The 22,203-nt window shown below is 49.0% G+C and overlaps 2 protein-coding genes across 7 annotated transcripts in view; one reads left to right on the forward strand and one right to left on the reverse strand.

Moving 5' to 3' along the window:
* Nucleotides 1-13,930, forward strand: part of GMPR (guanosine monophosphate reductase) — a 41,870-nt gene extending 27,940 nt beyond the window's left edge. For both annotated transcript variants that reach the window (XM_010980097.3, XM_064476226.1), the window contains 3 exons: nt 3,114-3,156; nt 5,836-5,995; nt 9,237-13,930. In XM_010980097.3, coding sequence (XP_010978399.1) covers nt 3,114-3,156; nt 5,836-5,995; nt 9,237-9,417 — 384 coding nt within the window. In that variant the 3' untranslated portion in view covers nt 9,418-13,930. The remainder of the gene's footprint in view (nt 1-3,113; nt 3,157-5,835; nt 5,996-9,236) is intronic.
* A 493-nt stretch (nt 13,931-14,423) lies between these two features.
* The window catches only part of ATXN1 (ataxin 1), a 356,661-nt gene continuing 348,881 nt past the window's right edge, over nt 14,424-22,203 (reverse strand). For 4 of the 5 annotated variants that reach the window (XM_064476223.1, XM_064476222.1, XM_064476221.1 and 1 more), the window contains one exon: nt 14,424-20,217. In XM_064476223.1, coding sequence (XP_064332293.1) covers nt 19,687-20,217 — 531 coding nt within the window. In that variant the 3' untranslated portion in view covers nt 14,424-19,686. The remainder of the gene's footprint in view (nt 20,218-22,203) is intronic. The other variant, XM_064476225.1, reaches the window with a different exon arrangement.

Genomic DNA, 22,203 nt, shown 5'->3' on the forward strand with positions numbered 1-22,203 from the left:
GTTCTGCAGCCTTGACTTCAGCTCATTCCTTCTAACCAGCTGAGTGTCTTGGGGCCCACAGCAGCTGCTTGCCCCACTGTCCTTTTGTCTAATGGAGTTTCACAAGCGGGCCTCTCCCACTTGCCAAGAGTCCTAAACCCACTGGAAACCCATCAACTGGTTAGTGCTGCCACTTTGTCCAGTTTCCTTCCAGCTGTCTCATTTTACACTCGAGTTGCTGGATTAGCACATCTGTTCCACTGAAGTTCAGAAGGAGGTCAGAGCTATGGGGTCTTCCAGCAGGTACTTGCCAAGAGGCTAGAGTGGAACCAGGTTTCTGTTTATTGTGGCCGACGTGGGCTTCCGAAGGCAGAGAGCTGAGACATTCAGGACACCCCCTGTGGAGGTGAAGATTAAGGTGTGACCAGTTAATTTTGTCTTGTCATCTGCTAGGGACATGACACAAAGGGGAGCATTTTAAAGGTGGAAGCAGCTTTAGAGGAAGCAATGGTGGTCATGCATTGAGTGTCTACCATCTTCTGGGGACAGTAGATACATCATCTCTAACCTTTGGAACAACCTGGCAAGATAGCTGTTATCTTTGTTGGATAAGTGTATTAGGTTCTCCAGAGAAACAGAATCAGGATATGTGTGTGTGGAGAGAGACAGATTTATCATAAGGAATTGGTTCATGTGATGAGATGGTTGAGAAGTCTCAAGATCTGCAGGGTGTTGGCAAGCTGGAACCTAGGGGAGCTGATGGTGGAGTTCCGCTCTGAGTCTGGCAGCCTGAGAGCCAGAAGAACTGGTATTCCAGTTGGAGTCAGTGTCCAGTGTCAGTTCAAAGCCAGTCAGACAGGAGGGATTCTCTCATTTGGGAAAGGCATGGCCTATTTGTTCTGTTCAAGCTTTCAACTGCTTGGACAAGGCCCACCCACATCAGGGAGAGCAATCTGCTTTACTCGGTCTGCCGGTTCACCTGTTAATCTCATTCCCCAAACACTCTCAAAGAAACACTCAGGGTAATAATTGAGCAAATATCTAGTAGTGACCCAGTCAACATGACAATAAAATTAACTACCATACTCAGTGAGGAAACTGAAGCTTTGAGACCTTAAGTAACTTGTTCAGCCCCACGCTGCTGATGGGTGGCAGAGCCGTCACTGAAACTGAGGTCTGTTCAGCTCCAGGTCCCACTCCTCTGCTTGACTGCCCTCATTTAGAAAACGTGGAGACTCCAGGGCGAAGGGCTTGCTGAAGTCACCAAGAGTGCAGGTTTGGCCAGGGTCTTGGGTCTGCTCCTTTCCAACCACATTGCTGTGGCAGACTTTAGCTTAATCTGTGCCTGTAGCTCATCCCTTTCCCCACAGGGTCCCCAAGCACGTCCTCCAGTGGAGAGATCAGAGTCAGTACCCAGAGAACCCTGAGAAAGGGGAGGGATTTGAACGACCAGATGAGTTCACTGTCCACTGATACCCAAAAAGGGCTTGGACTTTGTAGTGCATCATAAAACCGAAAAAAAAGTTCTCTGGTGAGGACCACTACCATATGTTTACTCAAGGCCAACATTTTAATCAGTGCGTTTTATAAAGACTTAGAGAGCATGCTTCACAGAGGTCAAGTGGATTCAGAGTAATCCCCACCCTCCTCCTTGTCTGCACCCAGTCATTAGGGCTCTCATCCCACTGATCCCCTGCAAGGAAGGAAGGATTGATCAGCAAATTTCCTATAATTTTGTTGATTTAATTTAGTAGTTTAGGAATTGTAAGACCATTTGTTGGAAGGATCTAAAAAAGTCATTCAAAGAACTTAATTTTGCTTGAGGCTTGAAAAATTCCCCAGCCAAATAAAGTTAGCCTAGACAGAAATATAAAGGAAATAAAGATGACTAGAGATGCCTTATTAAGATAACCACTGCTAATATATGTATGCTTCTGGACATTTCTAGAGTTTATTTAACCAAGGTTCTAATCTTGTTCCTCCTTTATTATAGCTGTGTGACCTTAGGCAAGTCACTCAACCTTTCTGAGTCTCCCTCTTTGTTTTCCCCCACATACAAATTATCAGCTTCAGGTTCTTGTGGTGTTTGAATAGGAAAATGAAGTTTGTGACAATCCCTGGTCCATAGTTGGTGCTTGATTCGAAATCCCTCTGCCTTCTGCACGCTTGCTGTCACGGCCCCTTCTTTAGGGATGAGCAGGTATTTTTAAGAAGGGGAGGTAATGCTGACAATTCAGATCGAATCACCACTCACGGTATGGTGCCTTTTCTATGTTAACACTCTTGCAAAACAAAAGTAATCCTTGGAATATTTGCACATTGTTTTCTTAAAAACTCCCTGTAGCTATGCATGTTCATTTATGAAAGTAAACGTGTGTCTCAGATTGCAGACGGTTTCCTCCTCGGACCTCATCGGGGCCCCATTGCCAGTAACAGGTAGCAGCCTGGTTGTTTGTCCCCCTAGTACAGAAGCACAGTGGGTCTGCATCCCAGTAACCTTGTACTGGGTCCCTGGTATTGAAAGTATAACAGCCCCCCGCCACCCCTATCCTGGCTGAACCGTGCCTGGCGGCGTAAGATGACAGGCCGTCCTGCCAGGCCCTGAACCAGCCAGGGGGCCCCTGGCTGGGCAGAGTGGGTGTCAGGAATGCGTGTTTGCGAGGTACTGGGTACCTTACAGGAAGGTGACTAGGAGACACATGGAATGGCTGGGAATATAAAGGAGTGAATTCAGTGTTCTTTCTGGCTCTTAAAATACTTCCGCTTTTGCGCTAAATAAATCTCCCCTCACATTGGGCGGTGGGGGAAGTGACTATTGCGTGGTTGGAAGGGGGACATCCAGTGGCTGGGCATGGTGTGTGAGGGCTGGCGGGGGATGAGCTTGGCGGCTCCCGCTTCCTGCATCCCATACAGCACATTGATGCCCGCTGGAGGGCAGGCAGTGGCGTGCTGGCCTGAAATGGGACGGAGGGGGCCTGGGGAACAGAAGGTGCCATGTTGAGGGGAGTGTTGGGCCTCTGCTCTGAGGGTTGTGTGCCTGGCTGGGGGCTCAGCGAGCGGGTATCAGCGACTCACGGGAGGGGGACAGCCTGGCCCAGCTCCCGCTGACACCCTCTCTGCTCCTTCCTCTGCAGGACGGAGGCTGCACGTGTCCAGGAGATGTCGCCAAAGCCTTTGGTAAGTGGCCACAGGGGAAGGGGATCCCTGCGGGGCTGCCGAGGAGGTGGGACCCTTCGGGAAGTTCAGGGCCTGTCCTGAGTTTCCTCTCCCTGGATTTCCACCCACATTGGCCCAAATTCTGGCATCCGTTTGGCTCGGGTTGGTGGCAGAGCGCACTGAGTGCCCCCAGGGTAGATGGAGGGTGACATCCTGCAGCCCAGGAGGGAGTGATGTCATGGCCTAGAAGTCACAGCTGAGAAGGCTCAGGGCACACGTGGAAGAGGACTGTACCCGGTCTGATGCCTGGAAACTTCAGCCAGGGTCTCGGGGGCCTAACTTGGGGAAATCCTGTGGGAGGGACAGGAGTCCCCACGGCTGTTTCTCACCAGATGCTGAGAAGCCTATTGCCCACCAGGGGGCAGTAGCGTCTGGCTGTGGTTGGTGTGGCTGGACCGCGGGGCCCCAGCCAGGTGTTTTCTTGAGGAAGCACTGGGAAGTCCAGCCTCTCAGCCTGCTCTGACCTGTGCCTGTCTCTTGTCAGTGCTGCCGCACAGCCGGGGACTCCCAACTGTGAGGTGGGGGATGTGCGTACCTGCAAAAGGCAGAAACAAAACTCCCCCCCCCCCCCCCCGCCGCCCTCCTTTCCTGATGCCACAGCCAGGTTTGCTGAGGGTGTATTTGTTTTTCAGTGGAGGGAAGCTTTCTGCCTTGGGCATTCCCCAGGGATGCCAGTGGTTCCGCCCCTTACCTGTGTGAGGTGACGCCTGCTTAGTACTACTTTTTCTGTTTGTGTCTATGCCAGAGAACGCCTTTGGCCTGGACATTGGTTCGTTTTTGAAATTACTTTTAAAGCACTGATGGTGACAGAGGGAAACCTGAGACAGTGTTCTAGCAGCTGGGTTTTATAGCAACCCTGGAGAATGTCCAGGGGACTGGGGCCCCAAGAGGCAAGCGACAAGGTGAGGGTCCCGCAGGCAGGGGCAGAGCAGGGCCCCACGGGACTGCTGCTGCGTGAGTGCGTTCTCAGCCCTGTTAGAAGGCTCATCAGCCAAGGGCATGTCTGCTGTTGATTTCTGAGCTGCTCGCACTTAAGACTGACGGGGGTTCCACCTCAGGCTCCCTGCTCACTGAGCACACTGTGTTCCGCACAGAGTGGCCTTTGGACCCATGCTCTGGTGGCTTTCCCTCCCCGGCTCCCCTTCCAGAAGTGCAGCCAGGCCTGTGCCAAGGCTCAGTGGAGGGAGAGGACCGGGTCAGGGAAAACGCTGGTCAGGAAAGCACACGAGAGCATTCAGAAATGAAAATAATGGGAAGCCATGTCAGAGCATCGTTTGCGTGGCTCTGGGCTCTGTGTTCCTGCTGTTTACAGCTGCTCCTGGGCTTGAGGGCAGCAGGAGGCCTGGCCGGACACCACGCATCCCCTCCCCTCTTACCCTCGTGGCAGGAGGCCGAGGAGCCAGTGTTTGTGTGAGGGACCCTGAGGGGAAGAGTCTGCAGAGCTTGCCACCAAGTAGAGAGGTCCTGTCGTGCCTCACCTGCCTGACTGCCAGGCCCAGGGCCAGCCCCGCAGAGCCCGCCTTTCTGTAGTGCTGAACGGAAGGGACACCCCAGAGTCCTCTTGTAAATATTTCAGTGACTGCAAGGAAGCGGTCAAGGCCGCATTCCAGGGGATCCTGTGTCTGCTCCTTTGTCCTGCACGCCGATCACTTAACGCAGTACCCTGATATCCTTGCATTCTCGCTGTGAACCCCCCCTCAGTCTCACTCGGGGAGAAGTTGGGGTCATTTCTTCCTTTCTAGTCAGTGGAGAGCTTCTGCACAGTTATCCGCAGACAGGATGATTTCTGTGTCTCCCACAAATATACACTTTACTTTCCTGACAACCAGTTACTCCTTGTCTGCCGCAACCCATGCACTGTGACAAACACTGAGGAGACGGCCGTGAGCCAGCTCTGCTGTCCCCACTGTTCTTGGTCCCGGTCCAACAGAGCCTACAAAGGCAGCCTCGATATTGCAGCCTCCCCTGTACCTATCCTGCAGCTCCATGTCATTCAGTGATTAATAGGAGGTATTTTATACTCTGCAAGTCAAATGTTTATCACAGCAGAGGTGTAAGTAGAGTTTTGCAGGTTGTACATAGATATCTATACACACACACACATATGCACACAGCTGCTGTCCTTCAGGCCCAAGCTCTAGTGCAGGAGGTTGTCTCTCCTGTGGTCCTTTCATATTTACACAGAGTATGAGTGCTGAGAGCCTCAGGTAGACCAGATGGCCGGTGGGGACAACGCAGAGGAGTTACCAAGTATGAGTTGGGATGAGCTGCTGAGATGCTGCCCAGTTCTTAATGTTTCTGTAATTTTGAGAGAGACCTCTGGCAGGTGGTCAGAAGGGCTCATCCATAACCACTAAGGACTGTCCACAGGAAAAAAAAAAACAACTGTCCAGCGTGTTAGCCGCCAGCTTCCAGCAGCACTGTTCCACAGTGTTCAGATTTGTTGCTCAAGTGTCCAGTGTCCATCTCCCTGTACACGGAGGCGTCTTAATTTTTTTCTGAAGGGGGAGGTTGAGCTTTTCTCTGACTATGGCCAGGAGGAGGGAGGCCGAGTTGGCAGCACTTGGATTTTTCCAGAGCTGATTGTCTCTGAGCTCTTTTCTCTGCTTGCTTTTGTCCCCCACCACTGTTGGCCTATAGGAGCCGGAGCAGATTTTGTCATGCTGGGAGGGATGTTTTCGGGCCACACTGAGTGTGCTGGAGAGGTGATCGAGAGGAACGGGCAGAAGCTCAAGCTCTTCTACGGGATGAGCTCCGAGACAGCGATGAAGAAACACGCGGGCGGGGTCGCAGAATACAGGTACGCGGGGGCTGTCACTGGTGGGGTCCCATTCCCCTCGCTTCTTACGGAAATGGTATGGAAGCAGGTCTCAAAAAATAAGAGTCTGTTTATAGGATAGACTATGGGAGGGAGCTAGAAAACATGTCTTGCCTCTTTCGAAACAGCCATGGTTTTTATCCAGGTAGCCTTTGCAGTGTGTGGGGCCCTCGAAGGGCAGTGTGGTACAGAGGTGTTTGGGGATGAGACGGGACTGGAACCCAGTGGTAGGTGAGGAGGTAGACTCCTGCTGGGGACCGTCCGGACTTCCAGGGGGTGGGTAGGAACGTCACTGCCTTGTCCTTCTGACAGTCTGTGCGGAGCCGGGGACCAGTTCAGGCTCCAAGAGTCAGGTTGAACAGTGGGTCTCCCACTGCCTCTGAGACTGGTGTGGTCGAGACCACCGCATGGAGCTCAGGCCTTTCTGGACCCTCCACCTGCCGTAGCTCCTGCAGGACTCTCACCTGCCTCCAGGCTCTGACAGTTGACACAGGCAGCATTTTTAGCCGTTTAACGATGTCGCTCCACAGAAGGGGTGCTCTCATCTGTTTGTCTGTTTCACTTCCATTCTGACTGTGGTGCACGTGTGTGTAAGAACGTCAGGACAGGGTCCATCCACTGCCCTGCCTGGCTCCGTAGAGTCTGCCGTTGCTTCTCAGCAGAGCTGGCACTGATGACGAGCTCTGCAAAGTAGACTGGACAGGAGGCCCTGCATCCTCAGAAGGATGTCCACTGTGAGGGGGCTGGTTGCCTTTCCCCAGGAAGCCTCAGGCCCTGGGATGGTCAGCCCCCGCCCCAGCTGATACCCTCCCACACTCAAAAGCTTACTCTGAGGACATGGCATTCAGATGCATTGGGTAAGGTTTGAACCAGGCTAAAGGTAAAAATCTCAGCTCCATGGAGATTTTCAGGCTGGCAGGAGGGAGGTGTGGGGTCCCCCACCAAAGTTCTGTTCTCGGGTTCTGTGAACTGACTGCAGCTCTCATTTCTCCCCTCTTCTTCTCTCGGTGGGGAACCTCAGTGAGGATGGTGTTGCAGGGAAGAGGAGCAGGGCCCTGCATTCACATCTTCATCCTGGAAACTTCAGACAGAACAAGAGGGACCCCCCCTTCCCAGGCGGCCTCTGAAGGCCCTCTTTCTCCCAAAAGTGATGGAGGAGGCTGTACAGTTTGTCAGGGGGCAGAGGAAGGGGTTTACTGCCTCAGTTCCAACCTGGCCAAGCAGCTTAACGCTTTACTGGCAGCCATTGTCACCGGTCAAGGGCCTGTGTACGGGCCCTCCGTGCTGCTATGCAAGTGGGGCCATCGGGCCAGCCAGGGGCTCTGCCTAGAGTCCATTTTCTGCCCACCAGCTGTTGCATCCGTTCTGGGTTCTAAGCAAAGTAGGCAGGGACGGCCGGACCAGGCTGTGGCCCAAACAGAAGCCACGGAGCTGACGGAAAAATCATCTCCTGTAATCTCCGCCAGGTTTAGACAAAACAAAGTGGAAGATACGGAGTATCAAGACTCAGTGCGGATTCGAGTCTTAGGAAAGTGCTGAAGGAAGCAGTACCTTAGTCCACAGCCAGCCTGAGCCCTGCAGGCTGCGTCCGTGTTCCCTGTCTGTCTCATTCTGCCTCCCTCCTACCATCTCCTCCTCACCACCATGATCCCCTCCTGAGAGCAGTTCTCCTGCTTAGACCTTATATTTAAGTAAGGCAGAGTTGTGTATGTTTCGCTGGTTCCTGCCCAGTCGTTAACCGCTTGGTGCTCACGCTGTCCTTGGGAGACAGATCAGAGCCCTTCATTTTACAGGTGAGAAGACTTGAGCATCAGTGATAAATGACTTGCAGAAGGTGCCATCACCCCTTAGCACAGAGGCAATGATGAGGATCTGGGTAATGTCCAGTAAGCCCCAGACATCTGTCTTCAGTGAACTGGCCATCTTTTCTGGCACCTGGGTCTGTGTTGGTCTCTGGTCACAGAGAGCAGTGATGCAAGTCACTTCGGGGGTGGCCAGTGAGCTGGGTGCTGTAAACCAGCCGCTGGTCTGGCTGATGGCCTAAGTAGCTGGATTTCACTTGAATTTAGTCTGGCAGGTGTAGATTTCAGTGCACAAGAGTTAACACCCTTTTGAAATGCTGGGGAATGAGTTTTTGATGAAGAGATGCTGTTTTTTTCAGTTGAAGAGACCAGCTCAGGAAAGCTGCAGAATTTGGTTAACTGTAAGAATTTCTAGATTGCCTGGCCCTTAGACAAGGGCTGGAGTTTTCCAGCGATTGGAGATGTCCTTCTTGGAGTGCCCCTCCAGAAGCAAGTCCAGACCCTGCCTCCATTTTGCCGGAAGGGGACCTGGTGTGGACGCAAGCAGTGGCGCTTGGTGGCCTTGGGAGGAGTGGGAAGAGGGCTCAGCGAGGACAGTTAGATAGGGCTTAGTGCCCCTGCCGTGGGCCCGGCCTTCTGAATTTCTAAATGTGCCCCTGAAACTGTGAAAGATGCTTACCAAAGCCCTGAAACCTCCAGTGTGGAGAACGTCCTTAGTTCTGCCCTGGTTCCACCTTGCAGGGACCCCACGCCACGCCCACGACGATGGGTGTAGTGACTTGTGCAGACGCAGGGAGGTGAGCTGGGGGGGTGTGCCCGACAAGGGGCCGGGCACGTGGAACTACTTATCTTAGTAGTGGAGGTTTCCGTGGTCCGTTTTATCCATCCTTTCCCTGTCTTGGTCATCCCGTGAAGTCACTGTCTCATTGGAGAGCTGGCAGGGGGTGCTCTGGGCTTGTCCTGCTGTAGATTGGGGAGGGCAAGTAGGAGAGGGGTGGTGGGGGTCCTTCAAGGGTCTCTTCCCCAGTCCAGAGGGATTTGGGGCTCTGGGTCAGTGGGAGGTTGGTGTATAAGTGAAGGCAGGAGGGGAAGGTGGGGCACGCTGCTGAGTGTGTCACTGTGCAGGGTGACAGGCATCGGTCTGTGACTTCTTCGTTTTGGTGATGGAGACTTGCCTTTCCCTGGTGCTCTGGGCAGCCAGCAATGAGGTCGTGCATTTTGGGCAGAGGAACGTGTTTACCTGAGATGCTGGCGTGATCAGCCTGGCGTTGGTGGCGGTGCTGGGCTGGCCGTGGGGCCAGAGATGGCTTTCAGCTGCCTGGTGCCCTGGGGCTGCTGCAAGTTCTACAGATGGACTCCTCCTGGCTGGGTTTTTGAGGGAGGAGAACCAGATTGAAAGAGAAACCTCCTTTTTCTTCCAGAGCCTCTGAGGGCAAGACTGTGGAAGTGCCTTACAAAGGGGATGTGGAGAACACTATTCTGGATATTCTCGGGGGACTGAGGTCGACCTGCACCTACGTGGGGGCCGCCAAACTCAAAGAGCTCAGCAGGAGGGCGACGTTCATCCGGGTGACCCAGCAGCACAACACCGTGTTCAGCTAACCTTGAGGATGAGGTGACGTCTGGCTGGTGGAAGCTTCCACGCACGCCTGCTTTCCCATCTCTCTCCTTCTGTTATGGCAGAGTTTCCAGCTGCTCCAGGTGGTGGCAGGCTGCCTCCGCCTCCTCTCCCGCCACCCGGGGGCTGTGGGGCTCCCCCGGTGCCTTTCCGGGGCCGGGAAGCCGGGCACGCACTGGGGCAGCGGTCAGAGCTCAGCTGCCGGGAAGGCATGCCTCACTGTTAAAACTAACACTCGCGCCTTTTTCTTTTCCTTTTTTCTCTTTTTCTTTTCTTTTTTTTTTTTAAGAAAATGGTTTCACTTTAATATAAGGCTATTATCTTAAGACTTGCTTGAGTGCTGGAGTTTGCATTTGCAGGAACCCAGTTGTAAGGGGGGCTGGGGGAGGCCACGGCAGAGTAACCGGTATCCCCTCCCTCCAGAGTCTGGTTGCTGGAAAAGAACAAAAGCAATTGACCGGACAAGTGAACTTGAATTGTTTTTCTGAGGATGCCCCCCAGGGTGTGGTGACATGTGTCCAGCACCTGCCTTACACGTGTCTTTTGGGAACAGATCCTCTGGCGCTGTGTTTGGGGCTGCTTCGAGGAAGCGGTCGTGGTCCTGGGTTTTCGTTTCGTGTGTTTTCCTCCATCTCTTCCCTCTCCCTCCTCAGTCCCAGCTTGTCAGGCTGGCCTCTCTCCTAAAGAGATGATACATTATTTTGAAGTTCCATGGGGTCTGTCACTGAACGACCCACCAAAAAGTTGGCAGGTGGAATCCCACTGAAAAGCAGCCAGAAACCTGGACTTGTGACTTCCTAAAAGGCATTAGTTTAAAATCCGAGGCAGAGCCATGCCCTTGTCACGGCTGTTAGTACTTTCCCAGGAGGGACCACTGGGCACTGCTGTCTGTCAATCAGTTCCCTGACTGGTGACAATGGTACTTTCTCGGAGAAAGGACCCGTGACTTGGTGGGAATCCCACTGTGACCCTTGTTTAAACAGTAAACACAGGTGGGTTAAATTTGAGTAACAGGACTGGGAAGTACATGCCGGCCAGGGTGTTTTACTTCATTTACTTCTAAAGGAGGCTAGAGAAGCAGATAAACAGGCATCAACTTTCTTTGAGAAGACAAGCGATGGCCCTGGAGTGGTGAAGGGCCACGTGGTCCCACTGTGTGATGCCAGAGTAACTGTCTCATGTCCACGGTGACCTCCGCCGCACGAAGAATCCAACCAAAGCGTCACACTCCAGGAACTGAACAGGTCCGCATTTAGTCTAAGAGTACATTCAAAGATCCAGCAACTTGAACTCCAGTGTAACTTGAACTCCCCCAAATCCATTCAGAATAATTCTTGTAGAAACATGAATGTGGCTTCATGTTTGAGATGAGAGTCGAATGGATGTTGAGCGTTAAGCGCGATGTTGCTGGAGGCACCCCACCTTTCCTGTTCGCTTGTCTGAGGTATGAGCCCCCTGCTGTCCCTGTGGGAGATGTGTTTTATACTCGAGCCCTTGAGTTTGTTTTAAAGAGATTCTTCATTGCAAAATAAGGGAGAGGAGTGAAGGAGAGGAAATCCTTTCCAATGGGCCAGCAGCAAGTAGTAAGGAAACTCCTAGAACAGCGTCCTCCATACTCCTGTCTCAGCTTGGGGTCACCAGTGTCCTGTCCTGGCATCAGGCCCTGTTCTGCACCCCGGTGAGCAGTCCTCTCCACGGTGGCCTAGGCCTGCTTGTCCATCTGGTGCAGAGACAGCAGACGATGTGCTCTTGGAGTAAGGCAGGTCCCTCTCTCATCCAGTTTTTACGGAAGTGAAAACATTAGTTTTTGGCTTTTGCAATAACTTGTCAGGATCATTTTGAAGCAGAGGTTTCCACCTCTAAGGCTCGTCACCTTTGCAAGTTCCATCTGTGCCTCCAGGAGCAGTGGATGTGGCGGGCCGGTGCCGGAGTGGCCCTCAGATCTGCCGACTTCAGGGCGTCCTGTGCAGGGTGGGTGCGGGTAGAGAGGAGAGCCAGTGGCTGGATGCCACTCACCTCGGGCTGCCCTGCCGTGGGCTTCTGCTGCAGAGTGTGAAGCAAAGGCTTGTCTCTGACCAGTCTGACTGGTTCAGGCAGGTTGTACAGCTACCGGACCCCAAACTTGTCAGGACCATTAGCATCTAATATTAAAACAGCAGGGAAGCCAGCGATTCAGACTGCTTCACCAGACGTGCCCACATCTGCCCAGACGGCTCTGGAGGACAAGGAGGGCTAGGGCAGCCGTCTCATCCGGGCTGTGAGGCTCAGCTCATCACTGCTGGTTTACGCACTAGCATTCTCTCACACGCTAGCAGTCACAGGGCATCAGGATCTCAACTCGTAAGCCCTAAGTGGAGCATCTTGTGAGATGTCCCCAAACATACACCTAACCAAGAAGACAGTAAGGGGTTACCCATCTGTCCCTGGGCTAAGTGAAAACTGCATTTAATGCTGAGCGTTCTTGTCCACCTCTGCAAACCTTAACGCTAGAAACCTTAATGCAAACCCATGCATGCAGATGGGAGCAGAGGTGTTCACCTGCTTGGGTCCTGGAGGCATTACTTCCTGGGACAACTGCAACGTCTAAGAGCAGGCAGAGTGCAAACCTCTGAGTTTTAAACTGGCACAAATTTACAGAAAGCACGAATGAACTCTCCACCTTCAGACCACTAACCTGGGTATAGCCAGACTGTACAGAAATGTACTGATAATGCTACCTGAGTCCACGAAGCTGCCAGTACTGTTGAGGAACAAAATCATCTCTTGGAAACAGCCGTGCTGAGCTAGGAGAAATAAACAGGAACAGAACAAGCCAAGACATCAGACGGTGAAACACGCCCTTTATCAGAGTCTCAAGCAGGACTAACCCTCCCATCCCCTCAAATCAGTAGGAGAGGCACCCACCCCCACCACAACCTACCCAGTGATCACAGCCGACTACGTAAGGAGGAGGAATTACCACCCTGTCTTCAGGCTCATCCTTCTCCCAGGACCTGACGCAAGGCGAGGACACGTTTGCAGTTGGCACTGTTATTTTATTAGTACGAGTATACTGAAACAATAAACTTGTACTGGTATACAGACAATTTATTTAAAACAATTTTGTTCAAATTTTGAATCAAACATTGTTTTATTATAATAATGAAATAATTTCTACCTAGAAAACCTGCAAGCACCATCAAAGAAAGGGACCATAAAATTCAATAAACAGACTCGAGTGTATCCTACAAATAGACACACCACGATTAGAAAATAGAATATGAATTCTTCCATTTTTTTAATATTTGTTTTAAAAAAGCTAGTGCAAGTACAATATTTTACACTGGAATTACAGAGAATATGCACGCATATGGAAAAAAGTTCTCCTGTCACAATAAAAGCTCTTAACTATGTATGCACTTAAAATTTTCTTTTCAATAAGGTGCAAAACATCATTCCTTCCCTAGTTCTCCTCTGTACTGGCCATGTCAGTCTGATAGTGCCCTCAAAGTTCTGGTGTCTCTTTTCCCTTGGCCGGTGGGAGGCCTACAATTGGAAGTTTGGTGGGTAATGATCTGATACTTAAAACACAAGGGTGCCAATCTCAGAGATGGCTCTGGGACCAGGACCCCATGGGCTAGAAATTTGGATTCTGTCTTAAGGACCACCATGAATACTGGCAGGGCGCTACTGAAACCTTTCAGCTGACACTAATTTGGGTTTACAGGGAGCAGTGAAGGTTGAGGAGGGAGAAACCTCCCCCCAAGGCCAAAAGGGCAGTATTCACAGAACCAAATGCACAGGTATCAAGTTTAAGGTTCACTGATGAAAGAAGTCACCCCACTCCTGGACCAGATCATTTAAGAGTAAGTGGTTCGTGTACGAACCAGAGGAAACCTACATACCCAGCTTGGTAACCGCTCAGACTTGTGATTCCGGAGGACAGTATGTTACCTCGGCAAGGATTACTGTAAACAGCGCTTCCAAAGGGGGCCTTCAGACTGGCCATGGAAAAGGAGACAGGCTCATCGGCCATCCAGACAGCAAACGAACAAACTAAAGGGAAAGAAAACTTGAGTGAAGTCTCCAATGATCTGCAGTGGAAGACTGGAGTCCTTTCAGATAAGAAAAGTTATGGAAATTCTTCGAGATTGTTACTGTAGAGATACTACCTGTTGGCCAAATGCACTTAATTTTAATACAGCTGAACCATTTGTACACAAATCATGAGGCTATGAAAACCTGAAGCCGCTGTTCCCTCCCGCCCGCCACAGTTACAGGTGAAGTCAGCTACCAGAAACATTGCATTTAACGGTAAAAGAGGGGCTGAGATTCTGAATTTAAGAATTGGTGGGGGATTTGCTCAATATCCCCACAGCTGTCCAGTGTTTGCTGGCTGGCTTGATTTTTTTTTTTTTTTTTTGGACAGTATAGGACTCTTCTGAGAAGTTGCTCCACATTTATTTTGGCCTCTTAAAGAAAAAAAAAATCCAAATAAAACCAAAGTAAAACAAGGCATTTCAATTGAAATTCATGTTTTACCCCCCCCCCCATTGAAATGAGGTGTGGGGGGCGGGGGAGAGAGGGCTGAACATTTGTGTGTGTGTGTGTGTGTGTGTGTGTGTGTGTGTCCTCGTGATCAGTCCTGGTAGCTAGGATCCCTTGCTATAAACACTTCTTGTTCAGAATTATATTCTTTGGGTTTATTGGAACAGGAAGTGCTGAAAATGTCAAACATCATCTCTGAAGAAAAAGGAGTTGCAATGGCTTAAGAGTTTCAACTAAGAAGGGAGCTCGGAGAAGTAGTTTCAGCACAGGAATGAAGAGTATTCTCAAATTGCAGAATACAGAGTTGCTCTCCCTCCGAAGAGGGGTCTATGTAACAAAAACATAGAGGAAGCATAGGTGTAGTTGAAGAGCCTTTTACGTAGTAATTCTTCCAGGCCATAACCATACAAATCTGATCATTTAGACATGACACATTTCTATATACAAAAAAAAAAAACCAACATGTAACTTTCAACCTTTATGCTTCTTTGTTTTTACAAACAAGGTATGAAACTCAATTGTTTCAACAGATCCATCTCTTTCAAACACTGAATGAATCATTTCGACATTCATTTTTCTCTTGTGCAATTTTTAAAAACATTACCTGTACTCCTCAAAGTGAGTGCTTCAAAGTTTTTTTTCTTCAGCGTCTCAAATTAGGTGTACATTAAAAAAGAAAAAATTCCCACAAGGTATAGTGCTACAAGAAAAGATCCTACCGGTAAGGTAACATATTTTGAAGCGAGGTCATCTATGTAAAAGAAGCGTCAGCTCCGGAGTAGAGGTGTGCAAACAGTTTGGAGTTCCCCTAGCAACAGAAATGCAACACTGTGGAAAAGAGAGGAAACCAACCCAACACGATGGCATATGCATGTGCTTTATAAAAAAAAAAAAATATATTCTCTGTATAGTTATTACTGGAGGTGTTCTTAAAAGTCTCTATTTCAGAAATTCTGGGTTGAAAACAAAGGTGGAAAGCAAAGACCTCCATTCCACTTGAAAAACCAAAAAGCGTAATTCCCTTTGCTTTGTCATCACCACCAAGTAAGCTGGATGGGGCCCCAGAGACTGCTGGCCCTTCTTTCACCTGGGATCGTCCCGGGTGACTAGGAGACAGGAAGTGCAAAGGGTTTGAGGAGAAAACAGACCATGGTTTGTTGAGCTGCTTGCTGTTCCTGAAACCGTAGCCATGACAACCAACACAGCTCAAAAAGCCTGGCCTTCCAGCCCCAGAGCTCTGCCGCTTCACCCAGATCTGAAATAGCATGGCATTAGTGTCTTCAAAAGCATTTGAGATTTTTATTTTCTATGAAAGAAATAGGTTTCCTTAGTAGTCACAGGTGGTAAAGGGTCTTGTCAATTGTTTCCTTAAAGAAACAAACAAAAAATTCCAAAGCTACACCACAACAAAAATAAATTTTGGCAACGTATTTCAGTAAAGATCAAACTATGTGCAAAGAGTGGATTTTAGGATTACTAGGAGCTACTGTTCATCTTGAACATGCAGCATTATATTGCAATCTATGCAGTATCTAAGGAGGAATCCACAAGATGCAGGAAATCCAAACATTCCTTAAAGTTGTACAACCCTACTCCAGAACAGTCAAAGTGCTGCTTCCGGACACGTCAGTGTACCACACACACGCCAGCCCCGTCCCTGAGTTAGAGGTGTGGAAGTTTCCGCAGAGTTCCTTAGAGGGGAGAAGGAGGGGTGCTGCCACTTCCCGGTGGGGGAGAGAACCCAACACACTCACCTAACAGAAAACACACAGGGTCACGGTTCAGAGTTAGAAATGGGATTGACGATGGCCACGGAAAGGAAAAGGAAAAACCAAATCATCCGAAACCAAACTGGGTCAGTTGAGAAAACAAAAAATTGACTGACATAGAAAAATGATCCTGAACGTCCAAATGCAAATGCAGTTTCGGATTTCCACTTGAAAAGATTTGAGGTAAGTGGCATCCATCTCTGTATCCCCCCCGCCCCCAATGTGGCCCAGACAAACCAAAAGAATTCTTAAACATTCTAAGGAACAGTCATTGTATATACTTAGAAATCCCTATAAAGAGAGGTTCTTGTTTGTTGGTTCATTATTGGTTTTTTTTTTCTTCTGTTCGCCCTGACTAATTTCTTGGTGATTGTGTTCCACTGTAAACGCAAAAGGCCTGCTGTTATTAGTTGAAAAATGGGAAACAGTAAAGAAAGAAGAACAAAAGACAGGTTCGGTAAATATTGCAAAGTGGACATTAGTACAGAGGCACATGGCTGATCCTCGTAAGCTGCACGGCACCGAAGAATTTCTCTGCCTGTCATGGTTAGGTCTGCTATGCAGGAGCGGTGACCAAGGCTGCCCTGGGAGCCTTGGGGCTCGCCAACGTCTGCAAACAAGAGGAGGGCCCCTGTCCTCTGGATGTCCTTCCTATTTGAAGAGAAAGCTGCCACAAAGGAGTGGTGACCAGTGTTCACAGGTGGCCCCCTCCACAACCAGTGAACGGATGCTCAGGTCACTCACACCACAGGCCACCACGCTTCCTGCCCATGCTCAGAGGCTCCAAGTCTCAAGGACACAGACCTGAGGAAGGGCCTGCCCAGTGGCGGAAAGGACCGTGGAAAGGGTTGATCCTGGCTCTATTGCTCCAGAGGGTGCCTTAGAAATGACTCCGCCTCCTTCCTCTCCACACTGCACGGTCACCATTCCTCACGGTGACAGGGGAAGGGAAGTCCTTCCCCCACATCCCCTTCGCTGGCTCTTTCTCCAACCAGGCGACAGACAGACACCCAGGGCTCCCGAAAACTCCCTGCCCCAGGACTCAGCATCCGCAGCAGGGGGATCTCGCAGCGGGCAGCTGTCCCCTTCCTGGCTCCTTCCTTCCAGCCCTTCTCTGGCCAGGACAGGAAAGACGGACGGAAGAGGGAAAAAGCCCAAGGGGTCTGAGCTTTCTCTAGAGCACACCGATCAGACTACTGGCACAGGAAGTATTGCACATGCCAAAGAAGCAAACGGGAACTGGAATAAGGTGTAGAAAGAACCGATTAGTTGGATAATTCCTATACCTGAAAACAGAAGCACACAAGTGACGATGATGTTCCTATTGCTCCAAACCACGTATGTTTCCCCATTTTAGTGTTGATGTTGTGATCCGGTTAGTTCACTACTCGAAAGAAGCCAAAAGGTGGTGGGTGTTTCTCTGAGTCCACATGAGTTGCTGTCATCAGTGGCACTAATGAGGACAGAGTCTCTGTGGCAGCCCCGTCTTCCTCTTACCATCAAAACAGAAAGAAAAACAGAACCTAGTAATTGCAAGTGCCCTGAGCAGAATATATGGAAGATTAAGCAAGTTCTCTGAACAGAAACGTTTTAAAAAAAAAAAGATACAGCACTAAATAAGCAGTATGACTGCAAGAATGGGTCCACCCAGCTCCCTGCTAGCACACTGAGAGGGTGAGGAAATTCGAAGAGAGTCCAGGACCAGTTCTAGCTGTTCTAAACCCATGCAAATGTTTTTGGTACACCCCAGAAAATGGTTTATAAAAATCATTACTTCTAGTCAGAGCTAAATGTGGAGGAATACTAGACAGCCCAAATGGGGGTTGATATTAGAATTTTTTTTTTTAACTTGTGAAGTGGAAAGAGTACTATTTCCAATGCTAAAAGAAAAATCAGGTATTTGTTCAGATTAATTGTAGCCATTCCAAGTAAGAATATTTAAAAAGGTCTCCTTTCTTATAAAACTTTTTTTTTTTAAAGCATTTTAAGATGCACACTCAAACCCCACAAATAATAGTTCAGATCTCTGGCAATAAAAGATTTTAAACTGTGAAATACCCTTTCTGGGTTTGTACCAAACATTAAATCTTGATTTGATTTCAGATGGGAAAAAAAAGTCATTCTGAAAATAACATTAATAACAACAACAATAAAGTAATTGTTTCCTTAAAAAAAAAAACTTGCTCACAGATATGTCTTTATGGAAAACTCTCTCAATGAATCTGAAGAAAATTCTCAGAGTTGTCCTGCTAAGACCTGGTTTCATGTGACAGATGCGGTAGAAAGACCAAAATAAATTTTGAAAGGAACATAACCTTATAAAATGGCCTAGAGTTTAGGCAGGTTAGAAAGTAATTTTGCTACATTTATTTATGCTCGTTCAGTCCCCCAAACCTTTCCCACAATGTTATTGGATAAAAACTGCAGGAATATCACACAAATTATAAACTCAAGATGTGCAAATTGCAAGGTTCTTTAAAAGTTCATCTTAAAAAGAAAAACACTGGACAAAAGTGAGTATTCTTTTTTCCATCCCTTTTCTCTCAGTTTCTCTGTCAGCTCTGCATATGCTTTTAATTCTTTCTCGAACATCAAAGTGAAGAGTGCCTCCCGTCAGGCTGTTCTTGGTGGTCATTCATTGTCACATACTCATAATTCACATTCATCCCTTTAAACCACATTGAAACTTTCAATATCTTGCTCCGTGAGAAACTCTGCAGAGCTGAAATGTAGTTACAGTGTTGGAAAAAAAAAAAAAAAAAGAAAGCAACTTGTTTTTTTTTTTTCTTTTTTTGTCTTTCTTCCCAAAGAGTTTAAAGTGAGATACAGTACTTGTTGAATGATAGACCAAGATGCTTGGTAATAAAGTGTGAACAGCATTTTAAGTGCTTAGAGATAGTAATATAGATGCTCATCTTCAAAATCTAGTTCCTCACGTCACACTGGAATCTGAAAAAAGTGGCACCCGAGTTGTCCATAGTCATGAACTATAAACAGTACTAGAGTTAAAAGACAAAAGATTTGCAAACCCAACGCGAAGAGCTTCCGTGGCTCTCTCGAAGGGCAGTTTTCATCTATCTCTTGGGAGCAAAGTCAATGCAATTAACCTGATTGGTTTTCCTAACACTGCACAGAATCCAGAGTGGGTGTTCACTCTCCCCCACCCGCGCCGCCCACCACGTGGAGCGATGCCAGCAGGGGCTGCCCTGCCCACCACGACGCCCTGCCCACATCACTGCACTAGTAAAGCAGAAACGAAATCCCACGGGTGGCAGCTGCTCCTTAAAAAAATATCAGTGCAGTCAGGCCCCATGGGGGAAATATATATCTCTATGATTAAAAGTTGCTTTTATTGTAAAATAATGTTGGAGGAAAAAGAATGTTCTTTCACACGGTTAGCATTCCACCTGCTGTCTGATCCCTCTCTACGCTGCCCTGAATGCAGCTGGGTTCCTGACGTTGGTTTTGCACGGGAGAACCTCCCGAGGACATTCCTCTGGACCTCCGACCCCATGCCGAGAGCAAGAGAGAGGGAGACAGGAGGAGGCGGAGAGAAAGAGACCCTCACTCGCCGTGGCACCCGCGCACCCCTAGACGCACACACGCACGCACTCCCCCGCAGCTCCCTTCCCGCAGAACGTCCTCCCCAAACCCGCAGAAGTCGGCGCCCAGTGGGTGCATCCGTGCGGCTGGAAAAGGCAGGCGCCGTGAAGCCATTCATTTCCACCAGGATGCCCAACCCGAGCCTGGACTGGGGCCACCCCGGCCCCCCGCTCTCGTGGAAAAAGCATATGCACCAGTCTCCTGCCCGACACCCGCTGTAACTCTAAGGACAAGGTTATAACAGAAACCTAAAGTAAGAGGATAACATGTAAATACTGTGTTATTTAGCCTACAGTACAGTAATCTGGATACAAACGGCAAAGGAGGGCCGGACTTCCTGTCCCCGCGCTGCCTCTACTTGCCTACGTTAGAGCGGCCTTCAATGCAAATCTTAACCTCCTGAGAAATGAGAGAAGGCTTAGGAAGAGTCAAAGGTGGCTCGTCTTCCGACTTCTCCAGTTTGCGGGTCTCCGGCGCCGACCACCTCCTCTTCCTCGTGGCCGTGGGCTTGCTGGGTTCTATTTTGGTGAGCAAGGGCGCGGCCGGCAATCCTATTTTTTCTGGAAACTTCAGTTCGCCGTTCTCGGAGAGCATCTGGGCACTTCCCTGATTGATCCCGTTTTCCTGCTGGGCATACCTGTGTCTACCGCCCGCGAGGCCGTCGGTCTTTGAGTGCTTCAGCAGGACGCTGGCAGGATCCACGGGCTGGCCCTTTTTAACAGAGCCGTTCTTCAGGTTTTTGAGGGTGAGCGAGATGCAGACATCCCCAACGGAGAGTTTGGAACACGGCAGGTCAAAAAGCTGGCTGGTTCTCTCCGGGCAACAAGATGACCAGCCCTGTCCAAACACAAAAAAAGGGTACTCTACCAAAACTTCCACGCTGACCTGTGGAAACAGCGAGAGACAGGGACAGGGAAAAGGAAGGAAAGAAATGAAGACATTTTACTCTCTTTATTTTATACACACACGTATGCATAGAAGCTGAATGGAAGAAAGTAAGACTTAGTTCCACGAACCTCCTCCACCAACACACGCAAATGAGGCTCTGAATGTACCTGTACCTGCGGTACTGCTCGTGCCACTTACAGATGTGGGGCAGAAGCCAGGAAAAGTCCATTCGGTATTCAAAATACTGTTTTACCAAGTACCAGCTCTCTGGCTGGTCTCCGTTAAAACAAGTCAATTGACCCCCAAGGATGACGGAACATCTGCTAAATGTTTAGCACCGGGCCGGGCACAGCACGCGACCCAAGCCTGAGGTATGCTCTTGTGCTTTATTAGCTCACTGGATAGATGCTATTCTCCTATATGACAAGGCAAAATATGGGTCAGAGTTAGACTGTATTTAACCTCCACAATGCAGGCACTTGTGGGCTTATCATTTGTGTCCCTTGTCCCCAAAAGAGTACCTGGCACGTGGTTGAAACTGAACATTTATGGGACAAATGAATGTGGACTCTAGCAATGTAGGGGGAGCAGAATCAGTGAGGGCTGGAGAAAGCAGAGAGGGCTTTCCCAGGACCCCAAAGGATGGGCAGGATTTGGAGGGGTTTGAGGGGAGGACAGTGCTGGGAAGAGGGTGAAATGGATACAGCTCAGATGCTCGGCCATCTACATGGTCAAGCCCCAGGGACTCAAATCAGTCTCTTCATTTGTTTGAAAAACAAGTATCAAAAATGAGGGACTCTCCCTTCAATAGCTGCCCTTTTCTCCATGCTACCACGTGCCATGCACTGTGATAAGGAAATAAATGGAAAACAGTCCTGGTCCCCAGGGAGTTCACTATCCAATGGGCAAAAGAGGCATGTGGACAGTAACTACCATCAGTGTGGTGAGCGTGGTCACAGAGTGAGGCTGTCACACCTTGCACAGTACTCAGTTGTTGGAGGGCAGAGGAAAGGCATTGGAGAGGTGAGCAAGGAAGTCTTTCTGGATGAGGATACACTGTGCTGAGTTTGTAAAAATAATGGAACTGGAATCGAGGAATGGTCACAAGGGAAAGAATCTCAGGGAAGCAGTGATCTAGGAACAAAGGCAAGAAGGTGGTATGTGTAGGGATTTGCACACTGGCCAGTGAAAAATCTTACTACTGCCATTAAATCAGGTTGAAATGCACTTGAGCTGTTTCCCCCAAGGGTATCCGTATATTCCAAAGTAGGGCAGTTATGAAACCAAGGGGGCTCTGGGTAAGCCCGAGAGCATGGGGGGTAGGTTTCAGGGGGCAGCGAATGGAGTTCAGGGTACACCACAGGAGGGTGCTCTCTGGTGAACGGCAGTCTTTTGGGCTGTGACCCCCAAAGCACTGAACCCTAGAAGTGAGATGAAGCAGAAACAGACAGGCCCTCGCAATGTCTGAAGCTCAGATTTTCTTCATCTCAGTCCCTAACATTGGATTAAGGTCTTGAGTTATTTCCATAATTTTTCAAATAAAAGATATTCAATTGAAAAAGGGGGAGAAGGCCCATGAGCAGACCTGAGGAGATGAATAAAAATCAGCAGGAACAACAGATAATATAAACAGACCCACAAAAGCTTCTGATACAGAGTCATCAGATATAAACTCTGAAATGACTAAGTTTACAATATTTAAGGAGATGAAAGACAAACTTGAGGATTTTGATAGAGAACTAGAATCTATTTTTAAAAGACCCAGGGAAATCCTAGGATTAAAAATAAAATACATCCACTAAGATCAAGAACGCAATGGATTTTTCCAACAGAATAAATATGGTTGAAGAGAGTCGGTGAACTGGATTCTTTAATTAGAGATTTAGAAGAAACAAATGCAGAGACAGAAGGATAGCTAATATACAGAGGAGAGGGTAAGAGACACGGAAGACTCAATGAGAAGATCTAATAGACACACAATCA

This window comes from Camelus dromedarius, chromosome 19 (assembly GCF_036321535.1).
Source record: "Camelus dromedarius isolate mCamDro1 chromosome 19, mCamDro1.pat, whole genome shotgun sequence".
NCBI lineage: Eukaryota > Metazoa > Chordata > Mammalia > Artiodactyla > Camelidae > Camelus > Camelus dromedarius.